The sequence below is a fragment of the Eschrichtius robustus genome, chromosome 20 (assembly GCF_028021215.1).
Source record: "Eschrichtius robustus isolate mEscRob2 chromosome 20, mEscRob2.pri, whole genome shotgun sequence".
Lineage (NCBI taxonomy): Eukaryota > Metazoa > Chordata > Mammalia > Artiodactyla > Eschrichtiidae > Eschrichtius > Eschrichtius robustus.
In genome coordinates, this window is record NC_090843.1 from 57,737,362 (window position 1) to 57,753,237 (window position 15,876).

Below are 15,876 nucleotides of genomic sequence, written 5' to 3' on the forward strand. Positions count from 1 at the left end.
GGCTTTGGGGGGAAAAAAAGCTCGCGGATGTTTCTAGTCAAGGCTATCTTGAACACCAGTCCAACCAAACTTAGGTTTTAAAGCCACGAATAAAGAATCCAAAGGAACCCCGGCAGGAAGTTTCAAGCAACGGCGCTGACATTCCCCAAAGATTCCCCCAGAGCTATCAACAAACCCCCAGCACACCTCCTTCGACGCTCACGCTAAGGTTGGAGGACTGTGACGTCACAACTAGGCTTCACGCCCCACGGCCAGGACCCCTGACTACGATTGGATAATTCGGATGAGGGTAGTGATAGGGGAGAAAGGCGGGAACAAATCCCAGAGACAAAGAAAAGTCTTAGGGTGGGACAGAAGAGGAGGGGCAAGCGGAGAGGCTCCCAGCCCGAAGTCACTATACAGTTTTGAATCCGCCCCCCGTGGCTCCAGGGAGCAGTGGGGGAGGGGACCCAGACCTCGCCCAAGCGTCCCCAGCCCGCCGCGGTGGGGGCGGGGCTGTATGGTGCAGGGAGGCGGGGCGGGGTAGCTGAGAGTGGCCCCCTAGTGGGGCCATGGAAAAGCAGGAATCTCTGGGGACTGCTAGAGGCCTCGACGGAGAATCTCCTGGAGGGCCAACCAGGGGAGTGCCCAGAGGCATCGGAGGAGTCGAGGCAGGCGCCGGGCTGCCCTCCGGAGTAGCCATATTTCACGGTTCTGGGCCCCCCGTACACTCCGGGGGAACCGTAATTGGCAGTCCTGGTTCTAGCCAGCCCTCTGGAGGGACAGCAGTCCTCAGTTCCGGCCTCAACCGGCATCCTGGGTCCGGTACACACCCTGGCGGGCTTAATCCCCCCTTCCCTGGAACCAATGTATCCGGGACGTCCAACCTGGGGTCCGGGGGGCCTGGGTTGTACAACTCGGGATACATTCCGCACTCCGGGTCAACTTGCATGCACCCCGACAAACCCTGTGAGGACCGGCCCCGGAGCATACTAAAAAACAGCAGCTCCACCGCGGTGCACAAATCCCCCAGGGCGGAGAGGTAAGGAGCCCGGGAGGAAGGGATTCCAGACACTAGAGGAGGCGGAGTCAGGGGAGAAGGGGCGGAGTGCCAAGAACTAAAAGTGAGAGTAGGTGAGGGTAATTGGGTGGGAAATCTGAGGTTCCTAGCCTTTGAGAGAGTAGCAGGTACCGGATAAGAGAGTCAGCATGTACCCTGACTACATCGTATGTGATTGTCATCAGGTGTGACCCCATCCCCAGCCTCCTACACCTCTGGAACTACAAGGGGGTGCAAGAAACAGTTTTTGAATGACTGTAAGCATGAGGGCGGTGAGGAGGAGGGCACTAGAAGGTTTCCTCCCCCTTTTTTGTGTCCTTCTCTCACCAGAAGGAAAAAGTCTCAGCGCTGGGATGAAATGAATATTCTGGCGACCTACCACCCTGCTGACAAGGACTATGGATTTATGAAGGTGGATGAGCCCCGCACTCCCTACCACAGGTGCTGAGCCCTCAGCCCTAGCCCTTCATCCCAGACTCTCTTCCCTACTCAAAGGAGTGGGGGCCTGCCTGCTATCCCCTTCTGAGGCACTGCTTCCTCCCTCCTGTGCAGGCTGCAGGACAGCGATGAAGACCTGCTCGCGGGAACTTCTCACACAATGACTCCTGAGGATCTAGCAGAGAGGTGAGAGTCCTGCCAGAAATCAGTAGGGAAGTGGGGCCTCTTCCTCCCTCCACCCCTGAACTCAGGTCTGAGCCAGCTCTGCCTTCGGGCCCCCCCAAATGGGAGGTACTACAATTCGGATCAGGACTCACCCAGGCCAAAGTGGGGGAGTCAGCCAGCTTGGCCCCATCTACCACCTGCTCCCATTGTTCTCTCCCTTCCGTGCCCCCAACTGGTCTCCCTCCCCTTCAGGTTTGCAACAATGGACAATTTCTGCCCCAAGGTCTTCCTGTACAGTGACAACAGAAGCTCAGGGTCTTCAGACAACTTTTCCAAGACACGTGAGATGTGGGGTGGGGATTGAGTGGAAAGGGGGGTGGCCTGAGCCTTCAGCGAGAGCCTGGCAGGAAAGCCAAGCTCTGACACTGGCCCACAGAATCCAGTGATTTTGAAAAGCGCCGCAAGGCACACTACAACGAAGGAAAGTTCCTCAAGGCTCCGAAAAACCTGCCCTTGGATAATAACAAGAACAGCAGTGTGGGTAGTGTCAATATGAGCAGTGGCAGTCGAGGTGTGATGCTGGCCTCAGAGCCCAGGCCTGTGGAGAGAGGAGGGGCAAGAGGACTGACCGGAGGAGTCAAAGATGAGCTTGGCCTGGTGGCCAGGAACCACATCCTAGAAGTCAAAGGTTAGCTATGGTGGGGCCCCAGGGACCCAAGGTAATTGTAGTCCAGAACCTTCTCCACCATAGTCTGTCTTCCTCAGGGCCCTGCTGGCTGACAGGGAAGTCGTGCTGGAAGGTGACCCCAGGGAAGACAGAGGGCAGCTGGAGTGGGGTCCTCATCAGGATAGTTCCCCAAGCTGGCTGGGGAGGAGGAACAGAAAGCCCAAGGGAACCGTGGCGGGTGGAAAAGTCACTGACGTTTTTCTAAAATGGGAGGAGGTGATAGAAGTGAGATGAGAACCTGGGGCTTGAGCTTCTCCCTGGTGCTTGGGGGTCACAGTGGAGATGGTGGCCTGTATTCGCTAGGCGGCCATATGACTCAGATTGATTTGGATGACTTCTCAGCTTCCCCTGCCTTAAGAAATCAGTCCCCAGCTTCATCCACCACTGTCGTGTTGGAGAAGGAAATTGATCTGCGACGCAAGGAGTATTGCAGCAAAGGAAGATACCTGAGGTGCTCTCCCCACCCTGAACTTGAGGAGGACACAGAAGATGAGCAGCAGACCAGTGAGAGCTGGGCTGGGTCAGCCTGGGAGCGGGGCGGTGGCCAAGAACCAACAGACTGATGGGTGCCCCAACCCTGATCCTGTGATGCTTCCAGGCTCCACAAGCTTGAATTGGGTGACTGAGAATCCCATAAGCACTGAGGTCCATCTGCTGGACCACACTGGAAGCCCCTCGCAGGATTACAAGGCCACCGAGAGTTCCCTGAAGGTGACAGTGATGTCATCGAAGCCTGGTGAGGGCACCAGGCCACTATCTCACCAGGCCTGGCTCTTGGCAAGCTCCCATCCCCCCAACCCCCACTCCCTTCAGGCCAGTAGATCAGCAGCAGGTGATGAGAGAGGCCCTCAACATCCTTGTGTGCAATGTGGATTGTATGGAGGGGACCCAGGGAGGCTCAGAGGAATTGGGACCTCCTGCCAGCTTAGCACCACCACTGCCCCTATGCCTCCTTCCTGATTCCTCTCTGCCACCTACCCTGCTCCAGGTACTGCCCCGTCCTCCAAAGACAGTGGGTCCCGAGCAATGTCTGGCTGGTGTCAGTGGCTGGTATCCAAGGGGCTGAACTGGCAAAGCACCGAAGGCTCAGAGAGGGAACCTGGAAGCCACCCAAACTCCTCAAACAAAAACCAGCACAGATGTGAGCCTGAGCAGGGGCAAGGGGCTGGCCAGGGAGGGAGAGGGGGTGGGTTCTAGGGAGTCAGGGGGTCACATGGGCCAGATATTTTGCCTGCTGCAAGAAAGCCACTCACCCAGTCCCTCCTCTCTCCAGATGAAACCCTGCAGCTCCAGTGGACTCAGGAGGAGGAAGCCAGACAATGGAAACTGTAGCCAGCTGGGGATGGGGTGGGGGCCAACCTGTCCCCGCCCTCACCACCCTTGGTAGGGGTAGACAATAAAGAGAAGAAGAGCAGGAGTCTGGGTATTGGGGGTCCAGGCTGGGCCTGAGCTGTCATTGAGGAGTGGGGGGCAGAAAGGGAAGTTCACACACAGGAAACCACAGGCAAGAAGAGCAGAGAAGAAAGCTTGGAGTGGTCTGGGGGACTGGACTCAACAGGCCCCCAGGAGTCCAAGAAGACCCCACTGCAGCCATCTGACAATGATTGGTGTGATTCAGTCAGCCACACACCAGTATCATCTTTAATTCTTACAACACCCTGGACGTAGGAATTATCACGCCCATCTTTCAGATGAGGAAACTGAGGAATCAGCTTGCCCAGGGTCACGCAATCAGGATTTGAACCTGTATGTCTCAGGCCCCCACAACTCAACCACTGCAGGAGACTGAAGCAGAGACCAGGGTCCCGGTAGGAAGGTGACTGCAGATAGGCTCTGAGGGCGGGGCTGTGGCGTCTCTGATCTCAGGCCCTTTCTCCACCGCCCAGGCCCCGCCTCTACCCCTCCCAGCGTTGCCTGGAAGTGTGGGGTGAGAGCTCCTCTTAGGACACCCCTTCCACTTAGGGAAAGAATCGCACCCCCCCAGGCTCTACCCAGGAGAGGATCCTCTCCTCCTTCCTCACCAGCACCCCCCCTCCCCCCGGGGCAGGGAGTACCGCCACCTGCATCCCCACCCTCCAGGCCCCAGGGCCCACTGACCCCGGAGCGGTCAAGCTGAGATGACGGTCAAGCTGGATTTTGAGGAGTGCCTTAAGGACTCACCCCGCTTCCGGTAAGTGTGCACAGGTCTCCGGGGGCGGGGGAGGGGGGCGGGCAGAGGCGGGGAGGTCCAACACCCCCTAATACACATGCACAACCTTCCCCAAGTCGGAGGATGTCTTTCCAGGGAGTAAGTCTCAAAGGGACAAGATCCAGCTTATGGGCCAAAGCAGTACCTCTGCTATCGAATCTCGTGCTCTGATGCTTGCCACCCACTGCATGTGTGAAGGGGGTCCCTCCAGCCTCTCTCACTCCCAGAGCTGGCATCCCCTCCTCCCTCTCTCTGGACCCCTGCCCCTCCCCCAGCACCTGCGCTGGGCGGTTAGCAACTTCCTGCCCTCGCCACATCCACCCTCTTTCTACCCTTCCTGCTCTGGCCTGGGCCGTAGTAGCTCCCACACTGTGCAGAGTGAGCGAGCCAGAGAGGGTGGGTGGGCAGTTCTTAACCCATCAGCCTTTTCCGTGTGTACCCTTCGCCCCCTAACCCCGACCCCCAACCCTGCTGAGGTGGACAGACCAGATGGACCCAAGCTCTGTTCCTGTGACCCCATCCCTCCTTTCCCAGAGCCTCTATCGAGCTGGTGGAAGCCGAAGTGTCAGAATTGGAGACCCGGCTGGAAAAGGTGATCCTGACGTGGAGAGGGGTGACCGGGGTGGGATTAAGATGAGAGAGGTGAGGCCAGGGAGAAAACTAGAGACCAAGAATGAGTTCTGGGGATTACTGAATGCTAACCAGGTGGGGTAGATGTTTGGGGCTACAGAGGAGCCAAAAAGTGGTTCTGTACCCTCAAGGAGCTCAGAATCTTGGAAAACAAGACTCACCTGTGGGCTTACTTGGTCGGTTCTTGAGACCTGCATTAAGCGAGCCGTGGGCGCCTCAGGGAGAAGCAGGCTGTTTCTGCCTTCAGGGGGCTCACAGACTAACCATGGAAAACAAACCAGTAAAACACTTGAACACACACAGTAAGGCCTTCCTAGATATTCTTTATAAAAACGGCACACTCCCACTCCCCTTATTTGGCTTTTTTTTTTCTTAACAGCCTTTCTCTCGATCTGACACGTTATACGTTTACTCGCGGTATTAGTTTTCTATTATTGTATAACAAATTATTACAAACTCGGTGACTTAAAACAACGCACAGGTGTTATCGTAGTTTTTGTGGGTCAGGAGTCGAGCACAGCTTGACTGTGCTCCGCTCAGGGTCTCACAGGCCGCAGCCGAGGTGTTGACAGAGGCTGTAGCCTCATCCACAGCTCAGGGTTTTCTTCTGAGCTCACGTGATTGTTGGCAGAATTCAGGTCCTTGCTGTTGCCGGATGGAGGCCCTCATCTCCTAGAGGCCTCCCACAGTTCCCTGCCACCGGGCCCTGTCCGTAGGCGGTTTACGTTATACAGCCTGCTTCTTCAGTGCCAGCAGCAGAGTCTCCCTTGCATGTGTTGGCAAGATGGCGTCAGTTTACGTCAGAATGTGACTACAGGAGCGAATCCATCACCTTTGTCATTTGGGGGTGCCATCCCATCGCCCTTGCCATATCGTATTCTACTGATTAGAAGCAAATCACAGGTCTCACTCCCCCACACTCAAGGGGTCAGGATTATGCAAGGGTGGAATCATCAGGGGTCACCTTAGCCTGTGTCTGTCAGGCTTGCCAATTTTTTTTCTTGTCTACTCTTCCCCACTGGAAGCTAAGTGTCACGAGGAACTTTTACATTTTGTTTTTGCTCAATCCCCAGTGCCTATACCATGGCCCGAAAGTTAGTAGGTGACCAAATAATATATACATTTTTTAACTGACGTGTAGTTGATTTACAGTGTTGTGTTAGTTTCTGCTGTACTGCAAAGTGATTTAGTTTACATATGAATATATACATATATTTTTAAGTTAAACTTTGTATTTTTAGTTAATTGCAGAGTCACAAGAAGTTGCAAAAATAGTACAGAGAGATCCCACGTACCTATCTCCCAGCTTCCCCCAATGACAGCATCTTCCGTAACTGTAGTATACTACCCATACCAGGAAATTGCTGTTGGCATGATACAATAAACTGTCTAAAGACTTTACTTGGATTTTACCTGTTTTGCATATACTCTTTGTGCATATACTTTGTGTATAATTCAATGGCACTTTATCACACTTATAGATTCTCATAACCATCACACTCAAGATACAAAACTCCTGTCACCACAAAGGAACTCTTTTGTGCCATTCTTTGTAATGATAACCCCCTCCCCAGCCCCTTCCTTATCCATGACAACCACTCATCTGTTTTCTATCTCCAGGCTTTTGTCATTTCTAGATTGTTATCTAGGTAGAATCATATAGTATGTGACCGTTCAAGATTGGCCTCTTTTTTCCTCTCATAATAGTGTCTCTGAAGTTTATTCAAGTTGTGGCCTATCAGTAGTTATCAGCAGTTCATTAATAGTTCACAGATGAATAGCTCATTCCTGTTGCATTGCTGCCCCATGCTATTGTATGGATGTACCAGTTTGTCACTAGTGCAATCTTATGAAAGTTCCTTATTCAGATATTTGGGAAGGAAGGTGGGGTGGTTAAGGAAAGGATTGGACACTCAGTCCGCCACCTCCACACAGTGGAGTTGTGATCATCTGGGTCGTTGTCCCTTGTCACAGACACCAGATGGTGACATCTGATAAGGTTTGATCATGGTCAGTTGCCTGACCATTACTGACCCTGCCAGCCATCTTCAAGTCAAGCTATATTTCCCTGAAGCCTTCACTAGCCCTAAAAAGTGTTTTTCAGTTCAACAAAAGTTCCACAAGCACCAATGTAGCCCACGTTCTCTGAGCCCCTGCTTCCCAGGATTTCCTCATAGAACCTCTATGGTGGTCTCCTGTTCCCTGGGCTGAGCTGACAGGCTCCACAGACACTTGCCCCATCCCAGATATGGTGACTCAGGCTAGAGCCAATGGTGTCACCTCAGGAGCAAAGCAATTCCTGCAGGTAACAAGGGCCAGGGGTCAGAAGACCTCGCTTTGGCTTCTGGGTCGGCCACCTGGCTCTCCCAGAGATCCTCGTCCGGCCAGTCACTTGTCCCTTTGTTTATCAAGCCTCCTTGTTTGTAATTAGGGCCAGACAGAATGGGCCCTAGGAGCACCATCTTTGCCCTGACCCTCGGGCCTAGCTGACCGATTAATATTTATGAGGGAATGTTCACTAAGCACAGAATGGACAACTCTAGACAGTAAATACTGTAGAATTTAATACCAACCAGGTGGAACATTCATGCTAGGAGTCAGAGCGTGAGGATGGCATTTCTGGGGAACTCTGGATCCAAGCAGACAGAGCAGGGCAGGAGAGACGTTTTGGAGGTGAAGCTGACACTGGCTTTGGTGACAGGCTGGGAGGAATTTTGTTCCAGGCACAGAGTAGTGGGAGCAAAGAAACAGAGATGAGAAAGCACCACGTGTGTGTTAGAAACTGGACTGGGCCACAGAGGAGTGTAGGTGAGGAGGGGAGGGAAGGGCACAGCCCTGGGAAAGGGGAGAGGAAGTAGGACAGGAGCGGGGGTGGCACTGGGTATTGGTGGCGCGTGGCACGACTCCCTGTTGCTCTGTTGCTTCCTAGCTCCTCAAGCTGGGTAATGGCCTCCTGGAAAGTGGGCGCCACTACCTTGCCGCCAGCCGGGCCTTCATCGTTGGCATTTGTGACCTGGCCCACCTGGGTCCACCAGAGCCCATGATGGCGGTATGTGGAGGGTCCAAACCAGGCTGGGGTGGGAGAGATCCTGTGGAAAGGGAGGGTTGGTCTGGGGTCTGCGGGTCCCAGGCCAGAGCAGGCTGGGTCTAGGGATGGGAGGGCCCTACCACCCACGCCTGGTACTCTCTCTCTGCCTCTTCTTGCCTAGGAGTGTCTGGACAATTTCACTCAGAGCCTGAGCCACAAGCTGGACAGCCACGCAGTAAGTGGGGATAGGTAGGGCTGGTGAGGGGAGCAAGGGCGTCTGCGGTCCTGACCCCCACCTGCCAATTTCTGCTTCCCTCAGGAGCTTCTAGATGCCACCCAGCACACACTGCAGCAGCAAATCCAAACTCTGGTCAAGGAGTGAGTTAGGAGGGAAACCAGTCCTCCAGCCCTCTTCCCATTGCCGCAGGGGCCTCCCTGAATGAAGGAGTTGTGAGATTGGGGGCTTCTGGTGGCCTGGTTGTTATCCCCCATCCCAAGGATCCCCTTGGAGTTCTGACCGTCCATAGGCTAGCTGCAAGGCTGTGAGCGAATCTCAGGGACTTCTCTGCTGGGGGCAGGCGGGTGTATCGGTGATTTTCTGTCATCCCCACACCCCCAGAGGTCTCCGGGGCTTCCGAGAGGCTCGCCGGGATTTCTGGCGGGGGGCTGAGAGCCTGGAGGCTGCTCTTACCCACAACGCAGAGGTCCCCAGGCGCCGGGCGCAGGAGGCAGAAGAGGCCGGAGCTGCTCTGAAGATTGCTCGAGCCGGGTACCGGGCACGGGCCCTGGATTATGCCCTGCAGGTGCCTGCCCCAACCTGTCTTCTTGGGGTGCCAGGACCCCAGTCACCTCGAGGCTGGAGAGTCACTGGTGTGCAGTGGGTGGGGGTGGGGGGTGGGTCGTGCGTCTGTGTTTTCAAGGCTGACCTGAGGTCTTTTGGGCTCTCAGATCAATGTGATTGAGGACAAGAGGAAGTTTGACATCATGGAGTTTGTGAGTCGCAGTGGGGGCGAGGGCAGGGAGGGGAGGAGCCTGCCTCTGGGAGCAGGAGGGAGAGGAAAAGAGAGGGGTCTGCCCCCTGCCCACCTTGTCCCCCAGGTGCTGCGTCTGGTGGAGGCCCAGGCTACCCATTTCCAGCAGGGCCACGAGGAGCTGCGCCGGCTGGCCCAGTATCGCAAGGAGCTGGGTGGCCAGGTATAGACCCAGGGCGCAGGCAGGTGGAAGAGGGAGGGTAGGGGCTCTGAGATGACTCTCCTGGCCTGGTTTTGGGAGGCTGGGGCCATCTGAGATGCCCCTCCTGTGCTCAGTTACACCGGCTGGTCTTGAATTCGGCTCGAGAGAAGAGGGACATGGAGCAGAGACACGTGCTGCTGAAACAGAAGGTAAGGGCTGGGGCTGCCGGCAGGAAGCAGATGGGCCTGGGGCCTTGGTCTCTGCCCACTTCAGTTGCCCTTTGACCCTTTTGTGCCCCCAGGAGCTGGGTGGGGAAGAGCCAGAGCCAAGCCTAAGGGAGGGGCCTGGTGGCCTGGTCATGGAAGGGCATCTCTTCAAACGGGCCAGCAATGCATTTAAAACCTGGAGCAGGTGAGGAGCGGACACCCCAATCGGCCAAACCCATCAGGTTAAATTTTTTTGAGTGTGCTAACTACAGCCAGGAAAAACAGACAAACCCCCTGCCTTCAGAGAGTTTACATTCCATCAGCAAAGACAGACAAGAACGTAATAATTAAGTAAATTATCTCTTAGAAGGTAAGAGTACCATAGGTGAAAAGTAATAAAGCAAGCAATGTGGAGAGCTGGGGAGGAGTTGCAATTTTAAATAGGGTGGGCAGGGAGTTCCCTGGTGGCCTAGTGGTTAGGATTCCGGGCTTTCACTGCCGTGGCCCGGGTTCAGTCCCTGGTCAGGGAACTGAGAGTACCGCAAGCTCTGTGGCCAAAAAATAATAATAATGATAAAAATAAATAAATAGGGTGATCAGCAAAGGCCTCATGAAAAGATGACTTCTGAGTGAAGACTGGAAGGATATCTGGGAGAGAATGTTCTAGGCAGAAGGAGGAGCCAGCACCAAGGCCCTGAGGAACCTGGAAGGTTTGAGGAACAGAGAGGAGGCCCAGGGTGTGGACAGAGGGAGGGAGGAGGAAGTGGTAGGAGATGCAGGTGGAGCTAATGAGGACGTGAATCATGACAGGGCCTTGTTGGCTCTACTCTGAGGGAAGTGGGAAGCCATCGCAGGGTGCGGAGCAGGGTGGTGATCTGCTCTGACTCGACCCCTTCCCCTTCCAGGGCCACTGCTGGCCCATATGGGATCTTTGCGCAAATTAGAAGACAAGAGCCGCTTCTCCAAGATACTTTTTTTTTTTTTTTTTAATTTTAAATTTAAATTAAAAATTTTGGGGGCCACACTTCATGGCTTGCGGGATCTTAGTTCCCTGACTGGGGATCGAACCCGGGTCCTCGGCAGTGAAAGTGCAGAGTCCTAACCACTGGACTGCCAGGAAATTCTCTCCAAGATACTTCTACTTGCCCAAACATTGTAGCAATAGACTTATTAGACAATGCATTTCACTGCCATCTGCTGGAAAGTTGTCTTCATAAATGTTATCAAATCTGGGGTAATCGAGATGTGAATAGCACCCCTTAGATGTCCCTGGCTGCGCCTCTGTCACCCTCCTCTGGAACATCTCATGGGATGGGCAGCCCGGTCTCTCTCCTCTCAGCAAGATCCTTATGGGACTAAGAGCACAGCCTCTCTCCTGTCTGTCCCAAGCCGCATTCCAATGCCGCCCATGTCATTAACCCTACTTCTGCCTCTTCCAGACGCTGGTTTACTATTCAGAGCAACCAACTGGTTTATCAGAAGAAGCACAAGGTGAGTAGGCCCGGGTCCTGGATGCCTGGGCCCAGGAGGACTGAGCCCTGCTGTGGCTGCCTGGACTCCTGCCCCCCTGTGTCCTTTCCCTGCCAGGACCCTGTGACTGTGGTGGTGGATGACCTTCGTCTCTGCACAGTGAAGCTCTGTCCTGACTCAGAAAGGCGGTTTTGCTTTGAGGTGGTGTCCCCCAGCAAGTGAGTGCAGTGCTCAGGGGTGACACCCGTATATCTCAATTTTACCAACTGGAAAGGCAGGGCCAATCACAAAGGCATCCCTGGAGCGGGATCTTGGAGGCCCCTAATGCAGCCCCAGGCATTAGCCCTTTGGTGGCTCAATTGGGGGGCAGGCTAGGGGAGGGTCTAGGCTGAAGGGGGATATCCGGAAGGATATTACCAACTGGTGCAGAGGTATTTCAATATGAGTGGTGCCAGCTGAATACTAGCTGAATGTCACCCTGCCTGTCCTGCCACTCGGCTCCCCAGGCCTCAGACCCCTCCCTGCCCTCCGGCTGCCCCCCTGCCCAGGTCCTGCCTCCTGCAGGCTGACTCAGAGCGCCTCCTGCAGCTGTGGGTCAGTGCTGTGCAGAGCAGTATCGCTACGGCCTTCAACCAGGCTCGCCTTGATGACAGCCCCCGGGGTCCAGGCCAGGTACCTTAACATGGGGGTGCAGGGCCAGGCTGCCCAGGGAGATGGGACATGGCTTCCCCTAGACCTCAGAGCCACTCTTTCTTCCCCTGTCTCCCCCAGGGCTCAGGACACCTGGCCATGGGCTCCGCCGCCACCCTGGGCTCTGGCGGGATGACCAGGGGAAGGGATTCTGGTGGAGTCGGGCACGTGGCAGCCCAGGTGCAGAGCGTGGACGGCAACGCCCAGTGCTGTGACTGCCGGGAGCCGGCCCCTGAGTGGGCCAGCATCAACCTTGGCGTCACCCTCTGCATTCAGTGCTCCGGCATCCACAGGTCACTCCCCAAGGTCCCAAGCGCGGGCCCCTGCTCTTTCTGGCGGCAGTGGAGTTGGGTGGAGGCAAGCTGGAGCCCAGCACAGGGGCTCCTCCCTCCCTTCCCGCCCTGCCTGGGCTTCCTCTCAGATTCTGTCTGTCGCTGGGCACAGGCCTGGGCCGATCCTGTGGGGCACAAGGTGGACCCAGGTGGGCCCAGCCCCTCAGTGTCCTGGTCTGGCCCGGGAAGGGGGACACCCAGGGGAGTTGAGTGGCTTGACTGGAGGAGGTGCGGGGTCAGGGCTGCTGAGGGCGGGGGAGCTGACGAAAAGCAGAGAGAGATGTCGTGAGGCCTTAGCAAGTCTATGCGCCCCTCGCCCCGCATCATTCCGGTGGAAGTGGGGAGGGGGAATGGCGTGGAGAGAGTTGTCCCGGCCAGGGTGCCTGGAGAGAGGGGAGGTGGCTGGAGAGGATGAGAAGAAGAGAGAAGAGGGAACGGTGAACAGGTGGGCTCCTGCCAGATGCAGGTCAAGGCTGCATGGCCCTGGCTGCCCTGCTGCCTCCTGGCCCAGCGCCTCTGCACGGGACCCCCATGCCAGACCTTGCCCCCAAGTCTCTCCAGGAGCAGCAGCAGCTTCCCCGCGGGGCTGCTTCCCCCACAGAGGGTCCGACTTCCCCTCTGCCCTCCAGGAGCCTGGGAGTTCATTTCTCCAAAGTCCGGTCCCTGACCCTTGACTCATGGGAGCCGGAACTCGTGAAGGTGACTTGGGGTGCTGTGAGAGTGTGGGGTGGGGTGAGGGCAGGGCTGCAGAGCCCTGAGGGGTCAGACACTCACCCGCACCCTCCCCGTCTGTCTCTGCCTCCGCCTGGGCCGCCTGAAGCTCATGTGTGAGCTGGGGAATGTCGTCATGAACCAGATCTATGAGGCCCGTGTGGAGGCCATGGCCGTGAAGAAGCCAGGGCCCAGCTGCTCCCGGTGAGGCTGGGGTGGAGGGACTGGGGCTGCCCTCCTTATGGGCAGGGAGGGAGGAGAGCCTGGGATGGGAGGAGGGAAGACTGTCCCCTTCTTCTCCCACAACCCTCCCCCACCAGGCAAGAGAAGGAGGCCTGGATTCACGCCAAATACGTGGAGAAGAAGTTCCTGACCAAGCTTCCCGAGATTCGCGGGCGAAGAGGTGGCCGGGGCCCCCCGAGGGGGCAGCCTCCTGTGCCCCCAAAGCCGGGCACCATCAGGCCCCAGCCCGGGAGCTTCAGACCCAAGCCAGGTATAGGGTTGGCTGGGCATTTGTTGAGCGCCTGCCATGTGCTCAGCACGGTGCCAAGCCTGGTGGGGAGGCACAGAGTCTGGGGCCCACGTCGTCCCCTCGAGCCTGTTATGGGGGGCCACAGCCCACTGGTTTTTCGAGGCAAGAGTTTCGGGGATTACGGTGAAGGATGGGAAGGACCGTGGGGCTGGGAGGAGGCAAGCAGGGCTATGTGAGGGTGTCACCAGCATGAGAAGAGTCAGGAGAATGAGCTAGGGTCTCCAGAGGCCTGTGGAGGAGGGTGTGAGTTTGGCTGGAACCGAGGGAGCCAGGAGAGCTGAGGCTGACCGTCAGCTCACCCCCGACATCCCAGCCAGCCAGGGTGGTCGGACAGGAAGAGGTGAACACTGCCATCTATCCCATATGCCCTAGGGGACCTACCCACATCCACTCACACCCACCATCACCTCCCACCACAGTCCCCAGTCTTGAAGGCCTCCCCACAGTTGAGAAGTGACCTATCCCATTACAGCATCAGGGGACTGTGCTGAGGGTTTTCTTCCCAGATTCACAGCTGGTTCCCCCTAACAGAGCCACCCTCTGAGGACCTGGGCAGCCTGCACCCTGGGGCCCTGCTGTTTCGAGCTGCTGGGCATCCTCCATCCCTTCCCACCATGGCTGATGCCCTCGCCCATGGAGCCGATGTCAACTGGGTCCACGGGGGTCAGGAGAATGCCACACCACTGATCCAGGCCACAGCTGCTGTGAGAGTCTTGCCGACCTCCCCACCCCACCCCACCCTTAGGCTCCTCCTCTCCTCCCCTACTCCGGACTTCGGTCCCAGCTCTTAGCCTCTCCCACCTCATAGGGAGCGATAACCAATCGAGCCTGGTTGCTAAGAGTGTGAGGTTTGGAGGCAGACAAACCTGGGTTTGAACCCAGACCCTCACCACTTACAATTATGAACCTTCCTGTACCTCAGTTTCCTCATCTGTAAAATAGGGATAACATACCTCATTAGCTTGTAATATGGATTTAATGTATGAATACATGTAAAGAGCCGGAGCAGAGCCTGCCATCCCATACCCACCCTCTGAACTGACCCCACTCTAAAATATCTTTAAATTTGCCTCAGAAGATGCCACCCTCTATCCCCATTCTCTACTTCTCCACGCAGAATTCTCTTCTGGCCTGTGAGTTCCTCCTCCAGAACGGGGCAAACGTGAACCAAGTGGACAGCCACGGCCGAGGCCCGCTCCACCACGCAACCATTCTTGGCCACACGGGGTAGGGGCGGCAGGGATAATGACCTTGAGGAGGAAGGCTCCAGACAGGGTGAGGGGCCGGCTGAACTTGGCTATCCTGTCCAGGCTGGCCTGCCTATTCCTGAAACGGGGGGCCGATCTGGGAGCCCGAGACTCTGAAGGCAGAGACCCCCTGACCATCGCCGTGGAAACAGCCAACGCTGACATCGTCACTCTGTGAGGATGCCTGAAGAGGCGGGGCTAGCGCTTGCACTATCCACTTGGTCGGGGCTAACGCCGAGACCCCAGCGTGCTAGGCGGGGCCTGGGGAGGGGCGGGGCCAGCTCCAGGACCAGACATTGAAAGGATGCTCCAAGTGTTGACTGAGGCTTGGAGTAGGAAGGGGGGAGGGCAGGGTCCGAGGAAGGTGAGTTTATTCTGAGAGAGGCATCATTCATTAACATTGTTGTCAGGCATCTTTAAAGCACTAGACCCTGGGGAAACAGGTGAATGAAACAGCCCAGCTTAAAGGATGGGAGTTGGGGCGGGGGGAGTGAGGAGAATGTCATTCATTCCTTAATTCCCTCCCCTTCAGGCTGCGATTGGCAAAGATGAGGGAGGTCGATGCGGCCCAGGGCCAGGCTGGTAAAGTACCCCCCACCCCCCTCTCTGCCCACACAACATTGTAACTCTGGGCTTCTGGCCGCTGGTGACCCGTCCCCAACCCCCTGTGCCCAGCTTCATTGATTAATTACATCATTTATTCAACAAACATGTATTGGGCGCATCCTACGCGCCGGGTCCTTGAAACAGAGCAAAGAATAGGCGAGGGTGCCACCCTGACGGTGCAGATGTCCCTTCCACCCACGCTGGAAGCGCGTGCTCTTACCAGGCCGGGCTGTCCCTGTTGTACTCTCCCGTGCTAGGGCCCAGCCACCCGGCCTCCCAGCCCTTCCTCCCTCCCCTCAGGAGACGAGACGTATCTCGATATCTTCCGCGACTTCTCCCTCATGGCGTCCGACGACCCGGAGAAGCTGAGCCGGCGTAGCCATGACCTACACACGCTTTGATCCCAGGCCTTCGAGGGCCCGCACCCCCTATCCCTGCCCTTCCCACCGCCCGCCCCTTTCTATTAAAGCCTTTGTGCTTTGTTCTTCAAAGTTCATTTATTGGGCACCCCCGTCGGGCAGGTGAGGTGTAGGACACTGAGGCTTCTGGGGTGCAGGAGCGATTGGGGGTTTGCGAACTGGAGTCACTCGAGGGGCGACTCCCGGGGAGTGAACTGGGAGCTTCGGCCTCGGCCCGAGTGCGGCTCTGAGGCGGGGCTCGCGGGCTCAGGAGACGTGGCCAGACCCGTCAGGCC

General features: G+C 56.5%; 2 protein-coding genes across 4 annotated transcripts; both read left to right on the forward strand.

The window, feature by feature from the left end:
* The first annotated feature begins 316 nt into the window (after positions 1-316).
* On the forward strand, positions 317-3,793 carry LOC137754897 (uncharacterized). 3 transcript variants are annotated; one of them, XR_011071939.1, is made up of 9 exons: positions 317-1,021; positions 1,370-1,480; positions 1,592-1,663; positions 1,895-1,983; positions 2,079-2,330; positions 2,673-2,873; positions 2,968-3,080; positions 3,358-3,510; positions 3,643-3,793. XR_011071939.1 is itself a non-coding variant. In XM_068530831.1 (9 exons), exons 1-9 carry the CDS (start codon positions 552-554, stop codon positions 3,699-3,701), a joined length of 1,545 nt encoding a protein of 514 aa, XP_068386932.1. In that variant the 5' UTR covers positions 317-551; the 3' UTR covers positions 3,702-3,793. The 3 variants fall into 3 exon arrangements, 2 of the variants coding, with proteins under 2 accessions (XP_068386932.1, XP_068386933.1); XM_068530831.1 differs by having other exon boundaries at positions 2,968-3,105; XM_068530832.1 differs by having other exon boundaries at positions 2,712-2,873; positions 2,968-3,105.
* Positions 3,794-4,450: 657 nt separating this feature from the next.
* On the forward strand, positions 4,451-15,667 carry ACAP1 (ArfGAP with coiled-coil, ankyrin repeat and PH domains 1). The gene is made up of 22 exons (XM_068530830.1): positions 4,451-4,539; positions 5,092-5,149; positions 8,117-8,236; positions 8,397-8,450; positions 8,535-8,593; positions 8,835-9,018; positions 9,164-9,208; positions 9,314-9,409; positions 9,523-9,597; positions 9,690-9,799; positions 11,034-11,085; positions 11,182-11,282; positions 11,613-11,736; positions 11,836-12,047; positions 12,716-12,785; positions 12,907-13,001; positions 13,118-13,290; positions 13,861-14,033; positions 14,447-14,556; positions 14,640-14,750; positions 15,109-15,158; positions 15,483-15,667. The coding sequence occupies exons 1-22, from the start codon at positions 4,487-4,489 to the stop codon at positions 15,581-15,583; spliced, it is 2,226 nt and encodes a 741-aa protein (XP_068386931.1). The 5' UTR covers positions 4,451-4,486; the 3' UTR covers positions 15,584-15,667.
* The last annotated feature ends 209 nt before the right edge of the window (positions 15,668-15,876 follow it).

What these genes read in the sequence shown, in the direction of transcription:
- LOC137754897 (XM_068530831.1), top strand. Translation starts at nt 552, where the DNA reads ATGGAAAAGCAGGAATCTCTGGGGACTGCTAGAGGCCTCGACGGAGAA. An exon ending in AAATCCCCCAGGGCGGAGAG is followed by an intron (nt 1,022 to 1,369) that starts GTAAGGAGCCCG and finishes TTCTCTCACCAG; the next exon opens with AAGGAAAAAGTCTCAGCGCT. An exon ending in AGACAACTTTTCCAAGACAC is followed by an intron (nt 1,984 to 2,078) that starts GTGAGATGTGGG and finishes ACTGGCCCACAG; the next exon opens with AATCCAGTGATTTTGAAAAG.
- ACAP1 (XM_068530830.1), top strand. Translation starts at nt 4,487, where the DNA reads ATGACGGTCAAGCTGGATTTTGAGGAGTGCCTTAAGGACTCACCCCGC. An exon ending in TTTATCAGAAGAAGCACAAG is followed by an intron (nt 11,086 to 11,181) that starts GTGAGTAGGCCC and finishes TTTCCCTGCCAG; the next exon opens with GACCCTGTGACTGTGGTGGT. An exon ending in ACCATTCTTGGCCACACGGG is followed by an intron (nt 14,557 to 14,639) that starts GTAGGGGCGGCA and finishes TATCCTGTCCAG; the next exon opens with GCTGGCCTGCCTATTCCTGA.